We start from the raw sequence: 26,507 nt of genomic DNA on the forward strand, positions 1-26,507 counted from the left end.
GGATAGGGGTGAAAGAATACTTCCCACGTATTCCTCGCGTGTCGTAGAAAGCGACTAGAGGGGACGGGAGCGGGGGGCCAGAAATCCTCCCCTCCTTGTATTAACTTTCAAAAATGGGAAACAGAAGAAGGAGTCACGCGGGGAGTGCTCATCCTCCTCGAAGGCTCAGAGTGGGGTGCCTAAATGTGTGTGGATGTAACCAAGATGTGAAAAAAGGAGAGATAGGTAGTATGTTTGAGGAAAGGAACCTGGATGTTTTGGCTCTGAGTGAAACGAAGCTCAAGGGTAAAGGAGAAGAGTGGTTTGGGAATGTCTGGGGAGTAAAGTCAGGGGTTAGTGAGAGGACAAGAGCAAGGGAAGGAGTAGCAATACTCCTGAAACAGGAGTTGTGGGAGTATGTGATAGAGTGTAAGAAAGTAAATTCTCGATTAATATGGGTAAAACTGAAAGTTGATGGAGAGAGGTGGGTGATTATTGGTGCATATGCACCTGGGCATGAGAAGAAAGATCAAGAGAGGCAAGTGTTTTGGGAGCAGCTGAATGTGTGTGTTAGTGGTTTTGATGCACGAGACCGGGTTATAGTGATGGGTGATTTGAATGCAAAGGTGAGTAATGTGGCAGTTGAGGGAATAATTGGTATACATGGGGTGTTCAGTGTTGTAAATGGAAATGGTGAAGAGCTTGTAGATTGATGTGCTGAAAAAGGACTGATGATTGGGAATACCTGGTTTAAAAAGCGAGATATACATAAGTATACTTATGTAAGTAGGAGAGATGGCCAGAGAGCGTTATTGGATTACGTGTTAATTTACAGGCGTGCGAAAGAGAGACTTTTGGATGTTAATGTGCTGAGAGGTGCAACTGGAGGGATGTCTGATCATTATCTTGTGGAGGCTAAGGTGAAGATTTGTATGGGTTTTCAGAAAAGAAGAGTGAATGTTGGGGTGAAGAGGGTGGTGAGAGTAAGTGAGCTTGAGAAGGAGACCTGTGTGAGGAAGTACCAGGAGAGACTGAGTACAGAATGGAAAAAGGTGAGAACAATGGAAGCAAGGGGAGTGGGGGAGGAATGGGATGTATTTAGGGAATCAGTGATGGATTGCGCAAAAGATGCTTGTGGCATGAGAAGAGTGGGAGGTGGGTTGATTAGAAAGGGTAGTGAGTGGTGGGATGAAGAAGTAAGAGTATTAGTGAAAGAGAAGAAAGAGGCATTCGGACGATTTTTGCAGGGAAAAAATGCAATTGAGTGGGAGATGTATAAAAGAAAGAGACAGGAGGTCAAGAGAAAGGTGCAAGAGGTGAAAAAAAGGGCAAATGAGAGTTGGGGTGAGAGAGTATCATTAAATTTTAGGGAGAATAAAAAGATGTTCTGGAAGGAGGTAAATAAAGTGCGTAAGACAAGGGAGCAAATGGGAACTTCAGTGAAAGGGGCAAATGGGGAGGTGATAACAAGTAGTGGTGATGTGAGAAGGAGATGGAGTGAGTATTTTGAAGGTTTGTTGAATGTGTTTGATGATAGAGTGGCAGATATAGGGTGTTTTGGTCGAGGTGGTGTGCAAAGTGAGAGGGTTAGGGAAAATGATTTGGTAAATAGAGAAGAGGTAGTAAAAGCTCTATGGAAGATGAAATCTGGCAAAGCAGCAGGTTTGGATGGTATTGCAGTGGAATTTATTAAAAAAGGGGGTGACTGTATTGTTGACTGGTTGGTAAGGTTATTTAATGTATGTGTGATTTATGGTGAGGTGCCTGAGGATTGGCGTAATGCTTGCATAGTGCCATTGTACAAAGGCAAAGGGGATAAGAGTGAGTGCTCAAATTACAGAGGTATAAGTTTGTTGAGTATTCCTGGTAAATTATATGGGAGGGTATTGATTGAGAGGGTGAAGGCATGTACAGAGCATCAGATTGCGGAAGAGCAGTGTGGTTTCAGAAGTGGTAGAGGATGTGTGGATCAGGTGTTTGCTTTGAAGAATGTATGTGAGAAATACTTAGACAAACAAATGGATGTGTATGTAGCATTTATGGATCTGGAGAAGGCATATGATAGAGTTGATAGAGATGCTCTGTGGAAGGTATTAAGAATATATGGTGTGGGAGGCAAGTTGTTAGAAGCAGTGAAAAGTTTTTATGGAGGATGTAAGGCATGTGTACGTGTAGGAAGAGAGGAAAGTGATTGGTTCTCAGTGAATGTAGGTTTGCGGCAGGGGTGTGTGATGTCTCCATGGTTGTTTAATTTGTTTATGGATGGGGTTGTTAGGGAGGTGAAATGCAAGAGTTTTGGAAAGAGGGGCAAGTATGAAGTCTGTTGGGGATGAGAGAGCTTGGGAAGTGAGTCAGTTGTTGTTCGCTGATGATACAGCGCTGGTGGCGGATTCATGTGAGAAACTGCAGAAGCTGGTGACTGAGTTTGGTAAAGTGTGTGAAAGAAGAAAGTTAAGAGTAAATGTGAATAAGAGCAAGGTTATTAGGTACAGTAGGGTTGAGGGTCAAGTCAATTGGGAGGTGAGTTTGAACGGAGAAAAACTGGAGGAAGTGAAGTGTTTTAGATATCTGGGAGTGGATCTGGCAGCGGATGGAACCATGGAAGCGGAAGTGGATCATAGGGTGGGGGAGGGGGCGAAAATTCTGGGGGCCTTGAAGAATGTGTGGAAGTCGAGAACATTATCTCGGAAAGCAAAAATGGGTATGTTTGAAGGAATAGTGGTTCCAACAATGTTGTATGGTTGCGAGGCGTGGGCTATGGATAGTGTTGTGCGCAGGAGGATGGATGTGCTGGAAATGAGATGTTTGAGGACAATGTGTGGTGTGAGGTGGTTTGATCGAGTGAGTAACGTAAGGGTAAGAGAGATGTGTGGAAATAAAAAGAGCGTGGTTGAGAGAGCAGAAGAGGGTGTTTTGAAGTGGTTTGGGCACATGGAGAGAATGAGTGAGGAAAGATTGACCAAGAGGATATATGTGTCGGAGGTGGAGGGAACGAGGAGAAGAGGGAGACCAAATTGGAGGTGGAAAGATGGAGTGAAAAAGATTTTGTGTGATCGGGGCCTGAACATGCAGGAGGGTGAAAGGAGGGCAAGGAATAGAGTGAATTGGAGTGATGTGGTATACCGGGTTTGACGTGCTGTCAGTGGATTGAATCAAGGCATGTGAAGCGTCTGGGGTAAACCATGGAAAGCTGTGTAGGTATGTATATGTGCGTGTGTGGACGTATGTATATACATGTGTATGGGGGGGGGGTTGGGCCATTTCTTTCGTCTGTTTCCTTGCGCTATCTCGCAAACGCGGGAGACAGCGACAAAGTATAATAAATAATAATAATATATATATATATATATATATATATATATATATATATATATATATATATATATATATATATATTATCAAACACATTCAACAAGCCTTCAAAATACTCACTCCTTCTCACTAAATCACTATCTGTTATTACCTCTCCACTTGCCCCCTTCAGACGATGAAAGGCATGTACAGAGCATCAGATTGGGGAAGAGCAGTGTGGTTTCAGAAGTGGTAGAGGATGTGTGGATCAGGTGTTTGCTTTGAAGAATGTATGTGAGAAATACTTAGAAAAGCAAACTGATTTGTATGTAGCATTTATGGATCTGGAGAAGGCATATGATAGAGTTGATAGAGATGCTCTGTGGAAGGTATTAAGAATATATGGTGTGGGAGGCAGGTTGTTAGAAGCAGTGAAAAGTTTTTATCGAGGATGTAAGGCATGTGTACGTGTAGGAAGAGAGGAAAGTGATTGGTTCTCAGTGAATGTAGGTTTGCGGCAGGGGTGTGTGATGTCTCCATGGTTGTTTAATTTGTTTATGGATGGGGTTGTTAGGGAGGTAAATGCAAGAGTCTTGGAAAGAGGGGCAAGTATGAAGTCTGTTGGGGATGAGAGAGCTTGGGAAGTGAGTCAGTTGTTGTTCGCTGATGATACAGCGCCGGTGGCGGATTCATGTGAGAAACTGCAGAAGCTGGTGACGGAGTTTGGTAAAGTGTGTGGAAGAAGAAAGTTAAGAGTAAATGTGAATAAGAGCAAGGTTATTAGGTACAGTAGGGTTGAGGGTCAAGTCAATTGGGAGGTGAGTTTGAATGGAGAAAAACTGGAGGAAGTGAAGTGTTTTAGATACCTGGGAGTGGATCTGTCAGCGGATGGAACCATGGAAGCGGAAGTGGATCATAGGGTTGGTTAGGGGGCGAAAATTTTGGGAGCCTTGAAAAATGTGTGGAAGTCGAGAACATTATCCCGGAAAGCAAAAATGGGTATGTTTGAAAGAATAGTAGTTCCAACATTGTTGTATGGTTGCGAGGCGTGGGCTATGGATAGAGTTGTGCGCAGGAGGATGGATGTGCTGGAAATGAGATGTTTGAGGACAATGTGTGGTGTGAGGTGGTTTGATCGAGTAAGTAACGTAAGGGTAAGAGAGATGTGTGGAAATAAAAAGAGCGTGGTTGAGAGAGCAGAAGAGGGTGTTTTGAAATGGTTTGGGCACATGGAGAGAATGAGTGAGGAAAGATTGACCAAGAGGATATATGTGTCGGAGGTGGAGGGAACGAGGAGAAGAGGGAGACCAAATTGGAGGTGGAAAGATGGAGTGAAAAGGATTTTGTGTGATCGGGGCCTGAACATGCAGGAGGGTGAAAGGAGGGCAAGGAATAGAGTGAATTGGAGCGATGTGGTATACAGGGGTTGACGTGCTGTCAGTGGATTGAATCAAGGCATGTGAAGCGTCCGGGGTAAACCATGGAAAGCTGTGTAGGTATGTATATTTGCGTGTGTGGACGTGTGTATGTACATGTGTATGGGGGGGGTTGGGCCATTTCTTTCGTCTGTTTCCTTGCGCTACCTCGCAAACGCGGGAGACAGCGACAAAGTATAAAAAAAAAAAAAAAAAAAAATATATATATATATATATATATATATATATATTTTATTATTATTTATTATACTTTGTGTGTGTGTGTGTGTGTGTGTGTGTGTGTCTGAGTGGATGGGCCTTTCATCGTCTGAAGGGGGCAAGTGGAGAGGTAATAACAGATAGTGATTTAGTGAGAAGGAGTGAGTATTTTGAAGGCTTGTTGAATGTGCTTGATAATAGAGTGGCACATATAGGGTGTTTTGATTGGGGTTGTTTGCAAAGTTAGAGGGTCATGGAGAATGATTTGATAAAGAGAGATGAGGTAGTGAAAGTTTGTGTAAGACGAAATCCAACAAGGCGGCAGGTTTGGATGATATTGCAGTGGAGATAATTAAAATAGGTAATGACTGTGTTGTTGATTATTTGGTAAGGTATTCATTGTAGGTATGGACCATGGTGAAGTGCCTGAGGATTAGCAGAATGCATGCATAGTGCCATTTTACAAACACAAAGGGGATAAAGGTGAATGTCCAAAGTACAGTAGCATAAGTTTGTTGAGTATTCCTGGCAAATTATATGGGAAGAAATTGATTGAGAGGGTGAAGGCATTTACAGTGTTTCAGGTTGGGGAAGAGCAGTGTGGTTTCAGAAGTGGTAGATGTGTGGATCAGGTGTTTGCTTTGAAGAAGGTATGTGAGAAATATTTAGAAAAACGGATATGTATGTTTAGGTCCCGATCATTCAAAATGTTTTTCACTCCATCCTTCCACCTCCTGTTTGGTCTCCGTTTCTCCTTGTTCCCTTCACCTCTGACACATATATCCTCTTTGTCAATCTTTCCTCACTCATACTCTCCATATGTCCAAACCATTTCAACACACCCTCTTCTGTTCTTTCAATCACACTCTTTTTATTTCCTCACATCTCACTAAACCCTTTCACTACTTACTCGATCAAATCACCTCACACCACATATTCTCCTCAAGCATTTTATTTCCAACACATCCACCCTCCTGTGTACAACCCTATCTATAGCCTATGCCTCACAACCATGTGACATTGTTGGAATTACTATTCCTTCAAACATACCTATTTTTGCTCTCCGAAATAATGTTCTCATCCACACATTCTTCATTGCTCCAAGAATCTTTGGCCCTTCCCCCACCCTCTGTTTCACTTCCTCTTCCATGGTTCCATCCACTGCTTGGTCCACTTCCAGATATCTAAAACACTTCACTTCCTCCAGTTTTTCTCCATTCCAGCTTCCAGCCCAATTAACTTGTCCCTCAACCCCACTGAACCCAATAACCTTGCTCTTATTCACATTTACTCTTAACTTTCGTCTTTCACACACTTTTCCAAACTCAGTCACCTACCACAGCAGCTTTTCACCTGAATCAGCCGCTAGAGCTGCATCATTGGTGAACAACAACTGACTCACTTTCCAGGCCCTGTCATCCACAACAAAATACATACTCACCCCTTTCTCCAAAATTCTTGCCTTTACCTCCTCAACCACCCCATCCATAAATAGATTAAACAACCATGGGGACATCACACACCCCTGCTGCAAACTAACATTTACTCAGAACCAATCACTCTCCTCTTTTCCTACTTGTACACATGCCTTACATCCTTGGTAAAAACTTTTCACTCCTTGTAGCAACTTAACTCCCACACCATATACTTTTAAAACCTTCCACAAAGCATCTTAATTAACCCTGTCTTATGCATTCTCCAGATCCATAAATGCTATATACAGATCCATCTGTTTTTCTAAGTATTTCTCACATACATTCTTTAAAGCAAACATCTGGTCCACACATCCTCTGCCACTTCTGAAACTGCACTGCTCCACCAATCACAGTCACCCACTTTCATAATAAATTCCACTGTAATACCATCCTAACCTGCCACCTTGCCAGATTTCATCTTCCACAAAGTTTTTGCTACCTCTTTTCTCTTTACCAACCCATTCTTTCTGACCCCTCTCACTTCATATACTACCCCAACCAAAACACTATATCATTAAACACATTCAGTAAGCCTTCAAAATACTCACTCCATCCCCTTCTCACTACATCACTACCTCTTATTACCTTCCCACTTGCCCCCTTCACAGATGTTCCCATTTGTTCTTTTGTCATACACACATTATTTACCTCCTTCCCAAAAACATCTTATTCTCCTTGAAATTTATTGATACTCTCTCACCCCATCTCTCATGTGCCCTCTTTTTCAACCGTTACACCTTTCTCTTGACCTCCTGTCGCTTTCTTTTATACATCTCCCGGTCATTTGCACTACTTCCCTGCAAGTATTGTGCAGACACCTCTCTTTTCTCTTTTACTAACAAACTTACTTCTTCATCCCACCACTCACTACCCTTTCTAATTTGCCCAACTCACACCTTCATGCCACATGCATCTTTTGCACAAACCATGACTGCTTCCCTAAATAAATCCCATTCTTCACCCACTCCCCTCTTGTCATTTGCTTTCACCTTTTGCCTTTCTATTTTCAATCTCTCTTGGTACTTCCTCACACAACTCTCCTTTCCAAGCTCACTTACTCTCACCACTCTCTTCTCCCCAACATTCTCTCTTCTTTTCTGAAAACCTCTACAATTCTTCACCTTCGCCTCCCCAAGATAGTGATCAGACAACCCTCCAGCTGCCCCTCTCAGCACACTAACATCCAATAGTCTCTCTTTTACACGCTTATCAATTAGCACATAATCCAATGATGCCCTTTGATCATCTCTCCTATTCTCATATGTTTGCTTATGTATATCTTTCTTTTTGAACTAGGTATTCCCAGTTACCAGTCCTTTTTCAGCACCCATGTCCACAAGCTCTTCACCATTTCCATTCACAACACTGAACCCCTCCATGTACACCAGTTATACCCTCAACTGCCACATAACTCACCTTCGCATTTAAATCACCCGTCTCTATAACTCAGTCTCGTACATCAAAGCTGTTAACACACTCACTCAGCTGTTCCTAAAACACTTGCCTCTCATGATCTTTCTTCTCATGACCAGGTGCATAGGCCCCAATAATCACCCATCTCTCTCCATCCACTTTCAGTTTTACCCACATCAATCTAGAGTTTACTTTCTAACACTGTCACATACTCCCACAACTCCTGCTTCAGGAGTAGTGCTACTCCTTTCTTATCTCTTGTTCTCTCACCAACCCCTGACTTTTCTCTCAGACTCTCCCAAACCACTCTTCCCCTTTACCCTTGAGCTTCGTTTCACTTAGAGCCAAAACATCCAGGTTTCTTTCCATAAACATGCTACCTATCTCTCCCTTCTTCTCTTCTTGGTTACATCCACACACATTCAGACACTCCAATCTGAGCCTTTGAGGAAGATGAGCACTCACTGCATGACTCCTTCTGTTTCCCTTTTTAGCAATCTGAATAGGGGAGAAAGAATGCTTTCTACATATTCCCTGCTTTGTTGAAGGCGAGTAAATGGGGTGGGAGAGGTGGGATGGAAATTCTCCCTTCCTGTTTTACTTTTCCAAAAGAAGGAACAGTGATGCAAGCCAAGTGATGATTTTTCCCTCTTGGGCTCATTCATCTGTTATTGATGTTTCCTTGCTACTGCATGAAAAGGCAAATATGTAAAAAAGAAAGAAAAATTTGCATTTCATATTTGGCTATTTCATAGTAGTTAGTGTCTTCTGTGTAAACCAAACTAGCACACCATTTTCTTCACCCTATATTTTGAGGGTTGTTAGTTTTGAGTCTTTGACAATCTGAGGATGAATACTAGCTTCATTTTCTAATATTCACTTTCTGGCTGTTATGTATAATGAACTGAAAAAGAGCTCCCATCCAAACTCAAACCCCACAAAATATTCTATTGTATCCCAAGACTGCATCATATCCATAGACTAATTCTGAATTTGCCACTCTGCTTTGAATGTGGAATATGTTACAGTGGTATATGTAATAGTGATAGGTAGAATTGTAGAAATCTCTGTTAAGAATAAAGCAGTAAATGTTTTTAGTATTTTGTCATGATTAGAAAACAGACCAAAATATGAAGTCATATTTTCATTGGCTTTTAAAATAGATTCTTAAACTTCGTAATTGTTTGCTTTATGATTATCTTGATATTTTGTTTTGATAGCACCCATGTTCATTTCTATATTCATAAAAGGTGACTTACTTTGCAGGTAGCTACTGGCCTCTACGACTTAGTAAGTTCAAACAGTGACATTGACCATCCTCTTTGTGAAGAATGCACTGATGCCCTTCTTGACCTGATGGACACAACATTGTCTCGAACCCAAAGACAGGCACAGATGTCTCAACAGCTTCTGGCTTCTTTAACAGACATGCCTGATACTGATGTTACAGCTCTAGAGAATGAGCTGAAAAATGTTAGTTGTATTGATATTTTTGTCTCATCCTTTTAGGTACAGCGGAACCTCATTATTTTGCCTGACTGCTTTTGTGAAAGGTGAATACCAAGAAATGGCATTGAAAAATATTCTACATGATGGAGAAGGCATATGATAGAGTTGATAGAGATGCTCTGTGGAAGGTATTAAGAATATATGGTGTGGGAGGCAAGTTGTTAGAAGCAGTGAAAAGTTTTTATCGAGGATGTACGGCATGTGTACGTGTAGGAAGAGAGGAAAGTGATTGGTTCTCAGTGAATGTAGGTTTGCGGCAGGGGTGTGTGATGTCTCCATGGTTGTTTAATTTGTTTATGGATGGGGTTGTTAGGGAGGTGAATGCAAGAGTTTTGGAAAGAGGGGCAAGTATGAAGTCTGTTGGGGATGAGAGAGCTTGGGAAGTGAGTCAGTTGTTGTTCGCTGATGATACAGCGCTGGTGGCTGATTCATGTGAGAAACTGCAGAAGCTGGTGACTGAGTTTGGTAAAGTGTGTGAAAGAAGAAAGTTAAGAGTAAATGTGAATAAGAGCAAGGTTATTAGGTACAGTAGGGTTGAGGGTCAAGTCAATTGGGAGGTGAGTTTGAATGGAGAAAAACTGGAGGAAGTGAAGTGTTTTGGATATCTGGGAGTGGATCTGGCAGTGGATGGAACCATGGAAGCGGAAGTGAATCATAGGGTGGGGGAGGGGGCAAAAATTCTGGGAGCCTTGAAGAATGTGTGGAAGTCGAGAACATTATCTCGGAATGCAAAAATGGGTATGTTTGAAGGAATAGTGGTTCCAACAATGTTGTATGGTTGCGAGGCGTGGGCTATGGATAGAGTTGTGCGCAGGAGGATGGATGTGCTGGAAATGAGATGTTTGAGGACAATATGTGGTGTGAGGTGGTTTGATCGAGTAAGTAACGTAAGGGTAAGAGAGATGTGTGGAAATAAAAAGAGCGTGGTTGAGAGAGCAGAAGAAGGTGTTTTGAAATGGTTCAGGCACATGGAGAGAATGAGTGAGGAAAGATTGACCAAGAGAATATATGTGTCGGAGGTGGAGGGAATGAGAAGAGGGAGACCAAATTGGAGATGGAAAGATGGAGTGAAAAAGATTTTGTGTGATCGGGGCCTGAACATGCAGGAGGGTGAAAGGAGGGCAAGGAATAGAGTGAATTGGAGCGATGTGGTATACCGGGGTTGACGTGCTGTCAGTGGATTGAATCAAGGCATGTGAAGCGTCTGGGGTAAACCATGGAAAGCTGTGTAGGTATGTATATTTGCGTGTGTGGACGTATGTATATACATGTGTATGGGGGTGGGTTGGGCCATTTCTTTCGTCTGTTTCCTTGCGCTACCTCGCAAACGCGGGAGACAGCGACAAAGCAAAAAAAAAAAAAAAATGATGATTTCTGGAAATAATAATGATCTGCATATGACTCAGAGTTAATGCTTAAGGAAAGGAGTAAATGATGAATAGCTAGAGCAATTCAAAGACTATTTATGGGTAAGCAAGAACTCGGATTGTGTAATTTTCAAAGATTTCTTGTAAAACTGTTGATTTCTTAAAGAAAGGGTGATCAGGATGGACAGCTAGAGCAATATACATCCATATGGATCATTACATTTCATTTACATGAAGCATCCCATTTTACCTGGTTCGAAGCAAAATAGCGGATTATTTTCTTTATAGTAATGTCGGGTCATACTGCAGTGATAAGGCCATTTATGGATAGACTAGAACTCACAATTTGTTGTAGTTTTCCAGATTTTCCAGTGGCGCTCTAGCATTTCTAAGGTAAGATAGATAAGCATAGAAAGTCAGAGCAGTTTATAAGTAAGCAAGGAAATATAGGTGTTATATCTCTCCTTTGCAGTCTGCCGTGGGAGCATTGAGATACATTTCTTGGAAATATATCCACTAAGCCTTTGTTCAGCCATATTCAGAGTAGATAGCATCCTATGCTCACTCTTTGTGAATGACTCAAGGGTCTGCTCTTGGCCAATCAGAAGCTGCCACCAGACTGACTTCACCTGATCTGCCTCCCAATAGCTAGTCTAAGGCCATTAATTTTCTTGAGTATACAGTGCAATACAAGTAAATGTGCAGCCTGGTTTTCCTGCACTAGAACGAGATTTTGGATTGGTATTCCTTTCCATCATTTTATGTATGCCTGTGGCTTGAGCAAACAGGAGGGTGAAAGGCTTGCACAGAATATAGTGAGCTGGGGTGATGTGGTGTACATGGGGGGAACATGCTGTTAGTGGACTGAACCAGGACATATGAAACAGCTGGGAGAAACCACAGAAAGGTCTCTGGGGCCTAGTGGTGGTAGTGGGTTATGAGTTGTGTGCATTAGCACAAATCAATCAAATGACAACTAGAGAATGGATGTGAGCAAATGAGAATGTTTCTTCATATATTCCTAGCACTACCATGCTAATTCAGGAAACTACATGAAGAAATGCATATATCTCATTTTCTTTTCCCATGTTAGTGAGGTAGTGCTGGGAGCAGATGAAGAAAGACTGCATTCACCCTCCTCCATCTTTTCATTGGCATTAGCAGTGCCCTGAAACCACAGCCTCCTATCCACAATCAAGCCCCACAGACCTTTCTATGATTTCCCTCACCACTTCACATACCCTAGTTCAGTCCACTGACAGCACATCACCCCGTTTGTATCCTGTGCAAGTTTTTCACCCTCCTGCATGTTTATTGCTCTGATCACTCAAATTCTTTATCACTCCATCCTTCCATCCCCATTTTGGTCTGCCTCTTCTTGTTTCCTCTACTTATGATATACTTCTTCATGAACCTCTGACTCATTCTCTCCATATGTCCAATTTATTTCAGCACACCCTCCTCAGTCCTCTCAACATGTCTTCTTATTATTACACTTCTTTCTTACCCTCTCCCTCTGTATCTTTAACACCTGTTCCCTCTGGAAACTCCCATCAAGGGGGTGGTTGTGACAGAGTCTTCACTTATCCCTGTCCTTATGTGCCTCCCTCGCATACACCGTTCCACACATTCATCTCCCATTTCTTCCCCTTTAGTACTCTTCCAGTCTGTTTCCCTGTGTCACAGATGGTCTTTCTTTTTCTCATACACCATCCCCTTTAATTGTACTATCATACTCTCTCCTTGTAAACTCCCCATCTTTCATTCTTTCTGCATTTCCAGTCCGCCTCAAAGAATTACGTTTCACCCACTCTTCGACTCCACAATTCATTCTCTTAGCATTCCTTGCCATACCACATCTTTCATACACTCCATCATTACTCTTTTCATTCCATCTTGTCATACCACATGCTCCTCTCAAATAACTCTAACACCTTTTAAAACTGACTTGATCAAACCACCTCACACCATATGTTGTCCTCTAATATTTCATTTCCACCACATCCACCCTCCTTTGCACAACCTTGCTTATACCCCATGCCTCACATCCTTATGACATCATTAGGGCTACTAGACTTTCAAACATACTTCCCAGATAATGACCTTTTTTTCCACACATATTTCATTCCTCCAAGAGCCTTTGCCCCCCTCACCTACCATATGGCTCACTTTTGCGTCCATGGTTCCATTTGCTGCCATGTCTTCTCCCAGATTTTCCCCATATAAATTCACACCGCATCAAGCCAATTCCTCTGCCCTACCAAACCTAATAATCTTGCTTTTATTCACATTTAATCTCAACTTCCTCATTTCACACTTACTCTCAAACTCAGCCCCCACCTTCTGCAGTTTGTCACTTGAGTATACCACAAGTGCTTTGTCATCAGTAGACACCTGAATCACTTCCCAGGCTCTCCCCTTCACCCCCCTACAGAATGCATATTTACACAACTCTCCAAGACCCTTGTGTTTACATTCCTCACCACACCATCTACAAACAAATCAAACAGCCATGGTGAAATCACACACCCGTACTGCAGACCAACTTTCATCTGGAACCACTGACTCTTATTTCTCCCTTCTCATTCACATGCTTTACACTGATAATAAAAATTTCACACTTCTTCCCGTAGCTCTCCTCCCACACCATGAATTCATGAAACCTTTCACAAGATATCTCTATCAGTGCTATCATATACTTACTCCATATCCATAAATGGCACATTCAGATACTTCTTTTTCTTTGAATATTTCTCACACACATTCTTCAAAGTACACACCTGATCCACACAACCTCTACCATTTCTGAAACCACAGTGTTCCTCCTCAGTTCTATGCTCTGAACATGACATCATCTTCTTAACACACTCACACTCACACACAACAAACTTATCCCACCTTAGTTTGAACACTCACCTTTTTTGTCTCCCTTGCCTCTTTACATTGGAACTATACACTCATTCTGCCAATCCTCAGGCATCTCACCATGATCCTTTCATACACTAAAAATCCTAACTAACCAGTCAGCTAAGCAGTCACTCCCTTTTTAAAGAAATTCTACTGCATTACCATCCACCACAACTGCATTTCCATATTTCATTGTATGCAAGGCTTTCACCACCTTTTCCCTCTTCTTTAAAACTTCTCATGACTCTCATTTTGAATATCCCCAAACACACTATCATCAGACACATTCAACAATCTTTTAGCGTACTTACTCTATCCCCTGGTCACCTCATTCCTATCTGTTACCACTGCCACACTTGCCTCTTTCACTGATGTTCTCATATCCTCTTGTTTTTCTCACCTCTCTTAATGTTCTTCCAAAATATCCTTTTCTCTCTTCACCAAAACACTTTCCATGCCTCGCAGCCATATTCCTTCAGACATGCCTTGCAGCCATATTCCTTCAGACATACTCATTTTTGCTCTTCAAGATATCGTTGTCACTTTCTACACATTCTTCATCGTTCCCAGAACTTTGGCCCCCTCCCCCACAATATGACTTACTGTCGCATCTATGGTACCATTTCGTGCCAAATCCTCTCTCAGATGTCTAAGACACTTCACTTCTTTCAATTCTTTTTTCATTCAAACTTACATCCCAAATAATGTTTGTCTCAATGCTGTTGAACCTAATAACCTTGCTTTTATTCGCCTCTACTCTCATTTTCTCCTCTCACACAGTCTTCCAAGCTCAGTAACCAACTTCTGCAGTTTCTCACTTGAATCAGCCACCAGTGCTGTATCATTGGCAAACATCATCTGACTTACTTCCCAGGCCTTCTCATCCCAACAGACTGCATACTCGTTCCTTGCTCCAAAACTCCAGCATTTACCTCCCTAACCACCCCATTCATAAACAAATTTAACAACCATGGTGGCATCAAACACCCCTAATGCAGACCAACCTTCTATGGGAACCATTCACTCTTCTCTCTTCCTACTCTTACACACGCCTTTGACATTTGATGAAACCTTCTCACTGCTTCTATTAGCTTACCTCCCTCATCATATATTCTTAAGATCTTCCACAAAGCATCTCTATGAACCCTGTGATATGCTCTCTCCAGATCCATAAATGCCTAATGGAAATCCTTGTATTTTTCTCAGTTTGTCTCACTAATATTCTTCAAAGCACACACATGATCCACACATATTCTGCCACTTCTCGAACCATACTGCTTGTCCCCAGTCTGATGCTCTGTATGTGCCTTCACCCTCTCGATCAATACCCTCCAGTACAACTTACCAGGCATATTTGTCAAACTTATACCTCTGTAATTTGAACACACCTTTATTCCCTTTGCCTTTGTACTTCAGCATCATGCATGCAGTCCACCAATCCACAGGCACTTCACTATCATCCATACTTGCACTGAATATCCTTAGCAACCATTCAACAACAGTGACCCCTTTCTTAGTATGTTAAACTGCGGTACGATCCACTCTTACAATCTTGCACCATTTCATCTTCCACAAGGCTTTCACCACCTCGTCTCTCTTCACTGAATGACTCTCCATGACTCTCTCACTTCACATGCCACCCTGACCAAAACACGCTACATCTGCTACTCTGTCATCGAATACATTTAACAGTCCTTCACAATAGTCACTCTGTCTCCTCCAACTTCATCACAACCTCTTATTACTTCCCTTTTGTCCCCTTCACCAATGTTCCCATTTGTTTTCTTGTCTTACGCACATTGTTTACCTCCTTCCAAAACATATTTCTATTCTCCATAAAGTTTAATGATACTCTCTCACCCCAACTCTCATTTGCCCTCTTTTTTAATCCCTGCACCTTCCTCATGACCTCCTGCCACTTATACACCTTCCAGTCATTTGCACTCCTTCCCTGTAAGTAACACCTGAACATCTCTCTTTTTTCTTTTGCTTGGAACTTTATTTCTCATCCCACCACTCACTACCTTTTCTAATCTGCAACCTCTGACCTTTCCCATGCCACATGCATCTCTTGCACATGCCATTCCTGCTTCCTGAAATATGTCCCATTCCTCATCCACTCCCATCACTTCATTTGCTCTCACTATTTGCCATTTTGTGCTCATTCTCTGCTGGTATTTCTTCAAAGAAGTCTCCTTTCCAAGCTCTTTTACTCTCACCACGGACTTCTCCTCAGTAGTGTTTCCTCTTTTTCAAAAAATCTATAAATCTTCACCCTCACCTCTGCAAAATAGTCATCAGACATTCCACCAGCTGCCCCTCTCAGCACATTTACATATTAAATGCTCTCTTTTATATGCCTATCAATTAATAGGTGATCTAATAATGCCCATTGGCCATCTTCAACTCACATAAGTATACTTGTACATCCTTCAGTATACTTGTGCATTTCACTGTTTTCAAACCAGGTATTTCAAATGATAAGTCTTTTTTTCAGCACACAACTCCACAAGCTGTACACCATTTCCATTCATAACACTGAATACCCCATGCAAACCAGGTATGCCTGAACTGCCATGTAATTACCTTTACATTTAAATCGCCCATCACTAAAACCCAGTCTCATGCACCAAGACTGTTGACACAAATGCTCAAATGCTCTCAAAAAATTTATTTCTCATGATCATTCTTCTTGTGACTTGGTGCATAAGCACCAGTAATAATCCATCTCTCGACATCCACTTTCAGTGTGGATCAGGTGTTTGCTTTAGTGAATGTGTGTGAGAAATATTTAGAAAGACATATGGATTTATATGTAGCATTTATGGATCTGGAGAAGCCATATGATAGGGTTAATAGATACTTTTTATGGAAGTTATTAAGAATATATGGTGTGGGAGGTAAGCTGATAGAAGCAGAGAGAAGTTTTTATCAAGGGTGTAAGGTGTGTGTATGAGTAGGAAGAGAGGAGAGTGATTGGTTCCCAGTGAAGGTCGGTCTTCGGCAGAGGTGTATGATATCACCAGACTGTTTAATTTGTTTATGAATGGGGTGGTTAGGGAAGTAAATGTAAGAGTCTTTGAAAGAGGTGTGAGTCAGTCTATTGGGGATAGAGGGCCTGGGAATTGAATCAGTTGTTCTTCGTCATGATACAGCACTGGTGGCTGCCTGAATGATAAACTGTAGAAATTGGTGACTGCGTCTGTAAGAATGAAAGTTGAGAGTAAGTGTGAATAAGAGCGAGGTTGGCATGTGAAATGTCTTGGGTAAACCATGGAAAGGTCTGTGGGACCTGGATGTGGATAGGAAACTGTGGTTTTGGTGCATTACACATGACAGCTAGAGACTGAGTGTGAACAAATGTGGCCTTTTTTGTCTGTTTCTGGCGATGCCTCACTGGAGGGGGAGGGTGAATGCTATTTTGTGTGTTTGGAGTGGTAACAGGAGTGGATGAAGGCAGCAAGTATGGATATGTACATGTGTGTGTGTGTGTAAGCAGTCTGTTGGGGATGAGAGAGCTTGGGAAGTGAGTCAGTTGTTGTTCGCTGATGATACAGCGCTGGTGGCTGATTCATGTGAGAAACTGCAGAAGTTGGTGACTGAGTTTGGTAAAGTGTGTGAGAGAAGAAAGTTAAGAGTAAATGTGAATAAGAGCAAGGTTATTAGGTACAGTAGGGTTGAGGGTCAAATCAATTGGGAGGTAAGTTTGAATGGAGAAAAGCTGGAGGAAGTAAAGTGTTTTAGATATCTGGGAGTGGATCTGGCAGCGGATGGAACCATGGAAGCGGAAGTGAATCATAGGGTGGGGGAGGGTGAGAAAATCCTGGGAGCCTTGAAGAATGTGTGGAAGTCGAGAACATTATCTCGGAAAGCAAAAATGGGTATGTTTGAAGGAATAGTGGTTCCAACAATGCTGTATGGTTGCGAGGCGTGGGCTATGGATAGAGTTGTGCGCAGGAGGGTAGATGTGCTGGAAATGAGATGTTTGAGGACAATGTGTGGTGTGAGGTGGTTTGATCGAGTAAGTAATGTAAGGGTAAGAGAGATGTGTGGAAATTAAAAGAGCGTGGTTGAGAGAGCAGAAGAGGGTGTTTTGAAATGGTTTGGGCACATGGAGAGAATGAGTGAGGAAAGATTGACCAAGAGGATATATGTGTCGGAGGTGGAGGGAACGAGGAGAAGTGGGAGACCAAATTGGAGGTGGAAAGATGGAGTGAAAAAGATTTTGAGTGATCGGGGCCTGAACATGCAGGAGGGTGAAAGGAGGGCAAGGAATAGAGTGAATTGGATCGATGTGGTATACCGGGGTTGACGTGCTGTCAGTGGATTGAATCAGGGCATGTGAAGCGTCTGGGGTAAACCATGGAAAGTTGTGTGGGGCCTGGATGTGGAAAGGGAGCTGTGGTTTTGGTGCATTATTACATGACAGCTAGAGACTGAGTGTGAATGAATGGGGCCTTTGGTATTTTTCCTAGCGCTACCTTGCACACATGAGGGGGGAGGGGGTTGTTATTCCATGTGTGGCGAGGTGGTGATGGGAACAAATAAAGGCAGACAGTATGAATTGTGTACATGTGTATATATGTATATGTCTGTGTGTGTATATATATGTGTACATTGAGATGTGTGGGTATGTATATTGTGCATGGGTGGACATGTATGTATATACATGTGTATGTGGGCGGGTTGGGCCATTCTTTCGTCTGTTTCCTTGCGCTACCTCGCTAACGCGGGAGACAGCGACAAAGCAAAATGAATATATAAATATATATACGCAGGGAATACGTGGGAAGTATTCTTAATCCCCTATCCCCAGTGATAGGGGATGTATATATATATATATATATATATATATATATATATATATATATATATATATATATATATATATATCGAGGATGTAAGGCATGTGTACGTGTAGGAAGAGAGGAAAGTGATTGGTTCTCAGTGAATGTAGGTTTGCGGCAGGGGTGTGTGATGTCTCCATGGTTGTTTAATTTGTTTATGGATGGGGTTGTTAGGGAGGTAAATGCAAGAGTTTTGGAAAGAGGGGCAAGTATGAAGTCTGTTGGGGATGAGAGAGCTTGGGAAGTGAGTCAGTTGTTGTTCGCTGATGATACAGCGCTGGTGGCTGATTCATGTGAGAAACTGCAGAAGCTGGTGACTGAGTTTGGTAAAGTGTGTGGAAGAAGAAAGTTAAGAGTAAATGTGAATAAGAGCAAGGTTATTAGGTACAGTAGGGTTGAGGGTCAAGTCAATTGGGAGGTGAGTTTGAATGGAGAAAACTGGAGGAAGTAAAGTGTTTTAGATATCTGGGAGTGGATCTGGCAGCGGATGGAACCATGGAAGCGGAAGTGGATCATAGGGTGGGGGAGGGGGCGAAAATTCTGGAGGCCTTGAAGAATGTGTGGAAGTCGAGAACATTATCTCGGAAAGGAAAAATGGGTATGTTTGAAGGAATAGTGGTTCCAACAAAGTTGTATGGTTGCGAGGCGTGGGCTATGGATAGAGTTGTGCGCAGGAGGATGGATGTGCTGGAAATGAGATGTTTGAGGACAATTTGTGGTGTGAAGTGGTTTGATCGAGTGAGTAACGTAAGGGTAAGAGAGATGTGTGGAAATAAAAAGAGCGTGGTTGAGAGAGCAGAAGAGGGTGTTTTGAAGTGGTTTGGGCACATGGAGAGAATGAGTGAGGAAAGATTGACCAAGAGGATATATGTGTCGGAGGTGGAGGGAACGAGGAGAAGAGGGAGACCAAATTGGAGGTGGAAAGATGGAGTGAAAAAGATTTTGTGTGATCGGGGCCCGAACATGCAGGAGGGTGAAAGGAGGGCAAGAAATAGAGTGAATTGGAGCGATGTGGTATACCGGGGTTGACGTGCTGTCAGTGGATTGAATCAAGGCATGTGAAGCGTCTGGGGTAAACCATGGAAAGCTGTGTAGGTATGTATATTTGCGTGTGTGGACGTATGTATATACATGTGTATGGGGGGGGTTGGGCCATTTCTTTCGTCTGTTTCCTTGCGCTACCTCGCAAACGTGGGAGACAGCGACAAAGTATAAAAAAAAAAAAAAAAAAATTATACATATATATATATACATAAGTATATATACATATATATACATAAGTATATATATATATATATATATATATATATATATATATATATATATATATATATATATATATATATATATTTTTTTTTGCTGTCTCCCGCGTTTGCGAGGTAGCGCAAGGAAACAGACGAAAGAAATGGCCCAACCCACCCCCATACACATGCCTTGATTCAATCCACTGACAGCACGTCAACCCCGGTATACCACATCGCTCCAATTCACTCTATTCCTTGCCCTCCTTTCACCCTCCTGCATGTTCAGGCCCCGATCACACAAAATCTTTTTCACTCCATCTTTCCACCTCCAATTTGGTCTCCCTCTTCTCCTCGTTCCCTCCACCTCCGACACATATATCCTCTTGGTCAATCTTTCCTCACTCATTCTCTCCATGTGCCCAAACCATTTCAAAACACCCTCTTCTGCTCTCTCAACCACGCTCTTTTTATTTCAACACATCTCTCTTACCCTTATGTTACTTACTCGATCAAACCACCTCACACCACACATTGTCCTCAGACATCTCATTTCCAGCACATCCATCCTCCTGTTCACCAATCTATCCATAGCCCACGCCTCGCAACCATACAACGTTGTTGGAACCACTATTCCTTCAAACATACCCATTTTTGCTTTCCGAGATAATGTTCTCGACTTCCACACATTCTTCAAGGCTCCCAGAATTTTCGCCCCCTCCCCCATCCTATGATCCACTTCCGCTTCCATGGTTCCATCCGCTGCCAGATCCACTCCCAGATATCTAAAACACTTTACTTCCTCCAGTTTTTCTCCATTCAAACTCACCTCCCAATTGACTTGACCCTCAACCCTACTGTACCTAATAACTTTGCTCTTATTCACATTTACTCTTAACTTTCTTCTTTCTCACACTTTACCAAACTCAGTTACCAGCTTCTGCAGTTTCTCACATGAATCATATATATATATATATATATATATATATATATATATATATATATATATATATATATATATATATATATATATACACACATATATATATATACATAAGTATGTAAGTAGGAGAGATGGCCAGAGAGCGTTATTGCATTACGTGTTAATTGACAGGCGTGCGAAAGAGAGACTTTTGGATGTTAATATGCTGAGAGGTGCAACTGGAGGGATGTCTGATCATTATCTTGTGGAGGCTAAGGTGAAGATTTGTATGGGTTTTCAGAAAAGAAGAGTGAATGTTGGGGTGAAGAGGATGGTGAGAGTAAGTGAGCTTGGGAAGGAGACTTGTGTGAGGAAGTACCAGGAGAGACTGAGTACAGAATGGAAAAAGGTGAGAACAATGGAAGTAAGGGGAGTGGGGGAGGAATGGGATGTGTTTAGGGAATCAGTGTTGGATTGCACAAAAGATGCTTGTGGCATGAGAAGAGTGGAAGATGGGTTAATTAGAAAGGATAGTGAGTGGTGGGATGAAGAAGTAAGATTATTAGTAAAAGAAAAGAGAGAGGCATTTGGACGATTTTTGCAGGGAAAAAATGCAATTTAGTGGGAGATGTATAAAAGAAAGAGACAAGAGGTCAAGAGAAAGGTGCAAGAGGTGAAAAAGAGGGCAAATGAGAGTTGGGGTGAGAGAATATCATTAAATTTTAGGGAGAATAAAAAGATGTTCTAGAAGGAGGTAAATAAAGTGCGTAAGACAAGGGAGCAAATGGGAACTTCAGTGAAGGGCGCAGATGGGGAGGTGATAACAAGTAGTGGTGATGTGAGAAGGAGATGGAGTGAGTATTTTGAAGGTTTGTTGAATGTGTTTGATGATAGAGTGGCAGATATAGGGTGTTTTGGTCGAGGTGGTGTGCAAAGTGAGAGGGTTAGGGAAAATGATTTGGTAAACAGAGAAAAGGTAGTAAAAGCTTTGCGGAAGATGAAAGCTGGCAAGGCAGCAGGTTTGGATGGTATTGCAGTGGAATTTATTAAAAAAGGGGGTGACTGTATTATTGACTGGTTGGTAAGGTCATTTAATGTATGTATGACTTATGGTGAGGTGCCTGAGGATTGGCGGAATGCGTGCATAGTGCCATTGTACAAAGGCAAAGGGGATAAAAATGAGTGCTCAAATTACAGAGGTATAAGTTTGTTGAGTATTCCTGGTAAATTATATGAGAGGGTATTGATTGAGAGGGTGAAGGCTTGTACAGAGCATCAGATTGGGGAAGAGCAGTGTGGTTTCAGAAGTGGTAGAGGATGTGTGGATCAGGTGTTTGCTTTGAAGAATGTATGTGAGAAATACTTAGAAAAGCAAATGGATTTGTATGTAACATTTATGGATCTGGAGAAGGCATATGATAGAGTTGATAGAGATGCTTTGTGGAAGGTATTAAGAATATATGGTGTGGGAGACAAGTTGTTAAAAGTAGTGAAAAGTTTTTATTTAGGATGTAAGGCATGTGTACGTGTAGGAAGAGAGGAAAGTGATTGGTTCTCAGTGAATGTAGGTTTGCGGCAGGGGTGTGTGATGTCTCCATGGTTGTTTAATTTGTTTATGGATGGGGTTGTTAGGGAGGTGAATGCAAGAGTTTTGGAAAGAGGGGCAAGTATGAAGTCTGTTGTGGATTAGAGAGCTTGGGAAGTGAGTCAGTTGTTGTTCGCTGATGATACAGCGCTGGTGGCTGATTCATGTGAGAAACTGCAGAAGCTGGTGACTGAGTTTGGTAAAGTGTGTGAAAGAAGAAAGTTAAGAGTAAATGTGAATAAGAGCAAGGTTATTAGGTACAGTAGGGTTGAGGGTCAATTCAATTGGGAGGTGAGTTTGAATGGAGAAAAACTGGAGGAAGTGAAGTGTTTTAGATATCTGGGAGTGGATCTGGCAGCGGATGGAACCATGTTAGCGGAAGTGGATCATAGGGTGGGGGAGGGGGCGAAAATTCTGGGAGCCTTGAAGAATGTGTGGAAGTCGAGAACATTATCTCGGAAAGCAAAAATGGGTATGTTTGAAGGAATAGTGGTTCCAACAATGTTGTATGGTTGCGAGGCATGGACTATGGAATGAGTTGTGTGCAGGAGGATGGATGTGCTGGAAATGAGATGTTTGAGGACAATGTGTGGTGTGAGGTGGTTTGATCGAGTAAGTAACGTAAGGGTAAGAGAGATGTGTGGAAATAAAAAGAGCGTGGTTGAGAGAGCAGAAGAGGGTGTTTTGAAATGGTTTGGTCACATGGAGAGAATGAGTGAGGAAAGATTGACCAAGAGGATATATGTGTCGGAGGTGGAGGGAACGAGGAGAAGAGGGAGACCAAATTGGAGGTGGAAAGATGGAGTGAAAAAGATTTTGTGTGATCGGGGCCTGAACATGCAGGAGGGTGAAAGGAGGGCAAAGAATAGAGTGAATTGGAGCGATGTGGTATACCGGGGTTGACGTGCTGTCAGTGGATTGAATCAAGGCATGTGTATGGGGGTGAGTTAGGCCATTTCTTTCGTCTGTTTCCTTGCGCTACCTCGCAAACGCGGGAGACAGCAACAAAGCAAAAAAAAAAAAAAATATATATATTTATATATTGGGGATAGGGGAGAAGGAATACTTCCCATGCATTCCTCACGTGTCGTAGAAGGTGACTAAAGGGGATGGGAGCGGGGGGCCAAAAAGCCTCCCCTCCTTGTATTTTAACTTTCTAAAAGGGGAAACAGAAGAAGGAGTCACGCAAGGTGTGCTCATCCTCCTCGTAGGCTCAGATTAGGGTGTCTAAATGTGTGTGGATGTAACCAAGATGAGAAAAACGGAGAGATACGTAGTATGTTTGAGGAAAGGAACCTGGATGTTCTGGCTCTGAGTGAAACGAAGCTCAAGGGTAAAGGGGAAGAGTGGTTTGGGAATGTCTTGGGAGTAAAGTCAGGGGTTAGTGAGAGGACAAGAGCAAGGGAAGGAGTAGCACTACTCCTGAATCAGGATATGTGGGAGTATGTGATAGAGTGTAAGAAAGTAAATTCTAGATTGATATGGGTAAAACTGAAAGTTGATGGAGAGAGATGGGTGATTATTGGTGCATATGCACCTGGGCATGAGAAGAAAGATCATGAGAGGCAAGTGTTTTGGGAGGAGCTGAATGAGTGTGTTAGTGGTTTTGATGCACAAGACCGGGTTATAGTGATGGGTGATTTGAATGCAAAGATGAGTAATGTGGCAGTTGAGGGAATAATTTGTCTACATGGAGTGTTTAGTGTTGTAAATGGAAATGGTGAAGAGCTTGTAGATTTATGTGCTGAAAAATTACTGGTGATTGGGAATACCTGGTTTAAAAAGCGAGATATACATAAGTATATGTATGTAAGTAGGAGAGATGGCCAGAGAGCGTTATTGGATTACGTGTTAATTGATAGATGCACAAAAGAGAGACTTTTGGATGTTAATGTGCTGAGAGGTGCAACTGGAGGGATGTCTGATCATTATCTTGCGGAGGCGAAGGTGAAGATTTGTGGGGATTTTCTGAAAAGAAGAGAGAATGTTGGGGTGAAGAGAGTGGTGAGAGGAAGTGAGCTTGGGAAGGAGACTGAGTACAGAAAGGAAAAAGGAGATAAGGGGAGTGGGGGAAGAATGGGATGTATTTTGGGAAGCAGTGATGGCCCGCGGAAAAGATGCTTGTGGCATGAGAAGCGTGGGAGGTGGGTTGATTAGAAAAGGTAGTGAGTGGTGGGATGAAGAAGTAAGATTATTAGTGAAAGAGAAGAGAGAGGCATTTGGACGAATTTTCCAGGGAAAAAATGCAAATGACTGGGAGAGGTATAAAAGAAAGAGGCAGGAGGTGAAGAGAAAGGTGCAAGAGGTGAACAAGAGGGCAAATAAGAGTTGGGGTGAGAGAGTATCATTAAATTTCAGGGAGAATAAAAAGATGTTTTGGAAGGAGGTAAATGAAGTGCATTAGACAAGGGAACAAATGGGAACTTCAGTGAAGGGGGCTAATGTGGAGGTAATAACAAGTAGTGGTGATGTGAGGAGATGGAGTGAGTATTTTGAAGGTTTGTTGAATGTGCTTGATGATAGAGTGGCAGATATAGGGTGTTTTGGTCGAGGTGGTGTGCAAAGTGAGAGGGTTAGGGAAAATGATTTGGTAAATAGAGAAGAGGTAGTAAAAGCTTTACGGAAGATGAAAGCCGGCAAGGCAGCAGGTTTGGATGGTATTGCAGTGGAATTTATTAAAAAAGGGGGTGACTGTATTGTTGACTGGTTGGTAAGGTTATTTAATGTATGTATGACTCATGGTGAGGTGCCTGAGGATTGGCGGAATGCGTGCATAGTGCCATTGTACAAAGGCAAAGGGGATAAGAGTGAGTGCTCAAATTACAGAGGTATAAGTTTGTTGAGTATTCCTGGTAAATTATATGGGAGGGTATTGATTGAGAGGGTGAGGGCATGTACAGAGCATCAGATTGGGGAAGAACAGTGTGGTTTCAGAAGTAGTAGAGGATGTGTGGATCAGGTGTTTGGTTTGACGAATGTATATGAGAAATACTTAGAAAAACAAAGGGATTTGTATGTAGCATTTATGGATCTGGAGAAGGAATATAATATAGTTGATAGAGATGCTCTGTGGAAGGTTTTAAGAATATATGGTGTGGGAGGGAAGTTGTTAGAAGCAGTGAAAAGTTTTTATCGAGAATGTAAGGCATGTGTACGTGTAGGAAGAGAGGAAAGTGATTGGTTCTCAGTGAATGTAGGTTTGCGGCAGGGGTGTGTGATGTCTCCATTGTTGTTTAATTTGTTTATGGATGGGGTTGTTAGGGAGGTGAATGCAAGAGTTTTGGAAAGAGGGGCAAGTATGCAGTCTGTTGGGGATGAGAGAGCTTGGGAAGTGAGTCAGTTGTTGTTCACTTATGATACAGCGCTGGTGGCTGATTCATGTAAGAAACTGCAAAAGCTGGTGACTGAGTTTGGTAAGGTGTGTGAAAGAAGAAAGTTAAGAGTAAATGTGAATAAGAGCAAGGTTATTAGGTACAGTAGGGTTGAGGGTCAAGTCAATTGGGAGGTAAGTTTGAATGGAGAAAAATTGGAGGAAGTAAAGTGTTTTAGATATCTGGGAGTGGATCTGGCAGTGGATGGAGCCATGGAAGTGGAAGGGAATCATAGGGTGGGGGAGGAGGCGAAAATTCTGGGAGCGTTGAAGAATGTTTGGAAGTTGAGAACATTATCTTGTAAAGGAAAAATGGGTATGTTTGAAGGAATAGTGGTTCCAACAATGTTGTATGGTTGCGAGCTGTGGGCTATGGATAGAGTTTTGCACAGGAGGGTGGATATGCTGGAAATGAGATGTTTGAGGGCAATATGTGGTGTGAGGTGGTTTGATCGAGTAAGTAATGTAAGGGTAAGAGAGATGTGTGGAAATAAAAAGAGTGTGGTTGAGAGAGCAGAAGAGGGTGTTTTGAAATGGTTTGGTCACATGGAGGAATGAGTGAGGAAAGATTGACCAAGAGGATATATGTGTCAGAGGTGGAGGGAACGAGGAGAAGTGGGAGACCAAATTGGAGGTGGAAAGATGGAGTGAAAAAGATGTTGAGTGATCGGGGCCTGAACATGCAGGAGGGTGAAAGGCGTGCAAGGAATAGAGTGAATTGGAATGATGTGTTATACTGACGTGCTGTCAATGGATTGAACCAATGCTTGTGAAGTGTCTGGGGTAAACCATGGAAAGTTGTGTGGGGCCTGGATGTGGAGGGGGAGCTGTGGTTTCGGTGCATTATTACATGACAGCTAGAGACTGAGTGTGAACGAATGGGGCCTTTGGTGTCCTTTCCTAATTGTACCTCACACACATGAGGGGGGAGAGGGTTGTTATTCCATGTGTGGCGAGGTGGCGATGG

The 26,507-nt window shown here is 42.3% G+C and overlaps 1 protein-coding gene across 1 annotated transcript in view; it reads left to right on the forward strand.

Annotated features, from left to right (window-relative positions):
* Window positions 1-26,507, forward strand: part of Atg6 (Beclin-1-like Atg6) — a 379,312-nt gene that overhangs the window by 148,343 nt on the left and 204,462 nt on the right. Inside the window, exon 4 of the mRNA XM_071696219.1 lies at window positions 9,059-9,294. Within this exon, the coding sequence (XP_071552320.1) occupies window positions 9,059-9,294 (236 nt within the window). The remainder of the gene's footprint in view (window positions 1-9,058; window positions 9,295-26,507) is intronic.

This window comes from Panulirus ornatus, chromosome 1 (genome assembly GCF_036320965.1).
Source record: "Panulirus ornatus isolate Po-2019 chromosome 1, ASM3632096v1, whole genome shotgun sequence".
Lineage (NCBI taxonomy): Eukaryota > Metazoa > Arthropoda > Malacostraca > Decapoda > Palinuridae > Panulirus > Panulirus ornatus.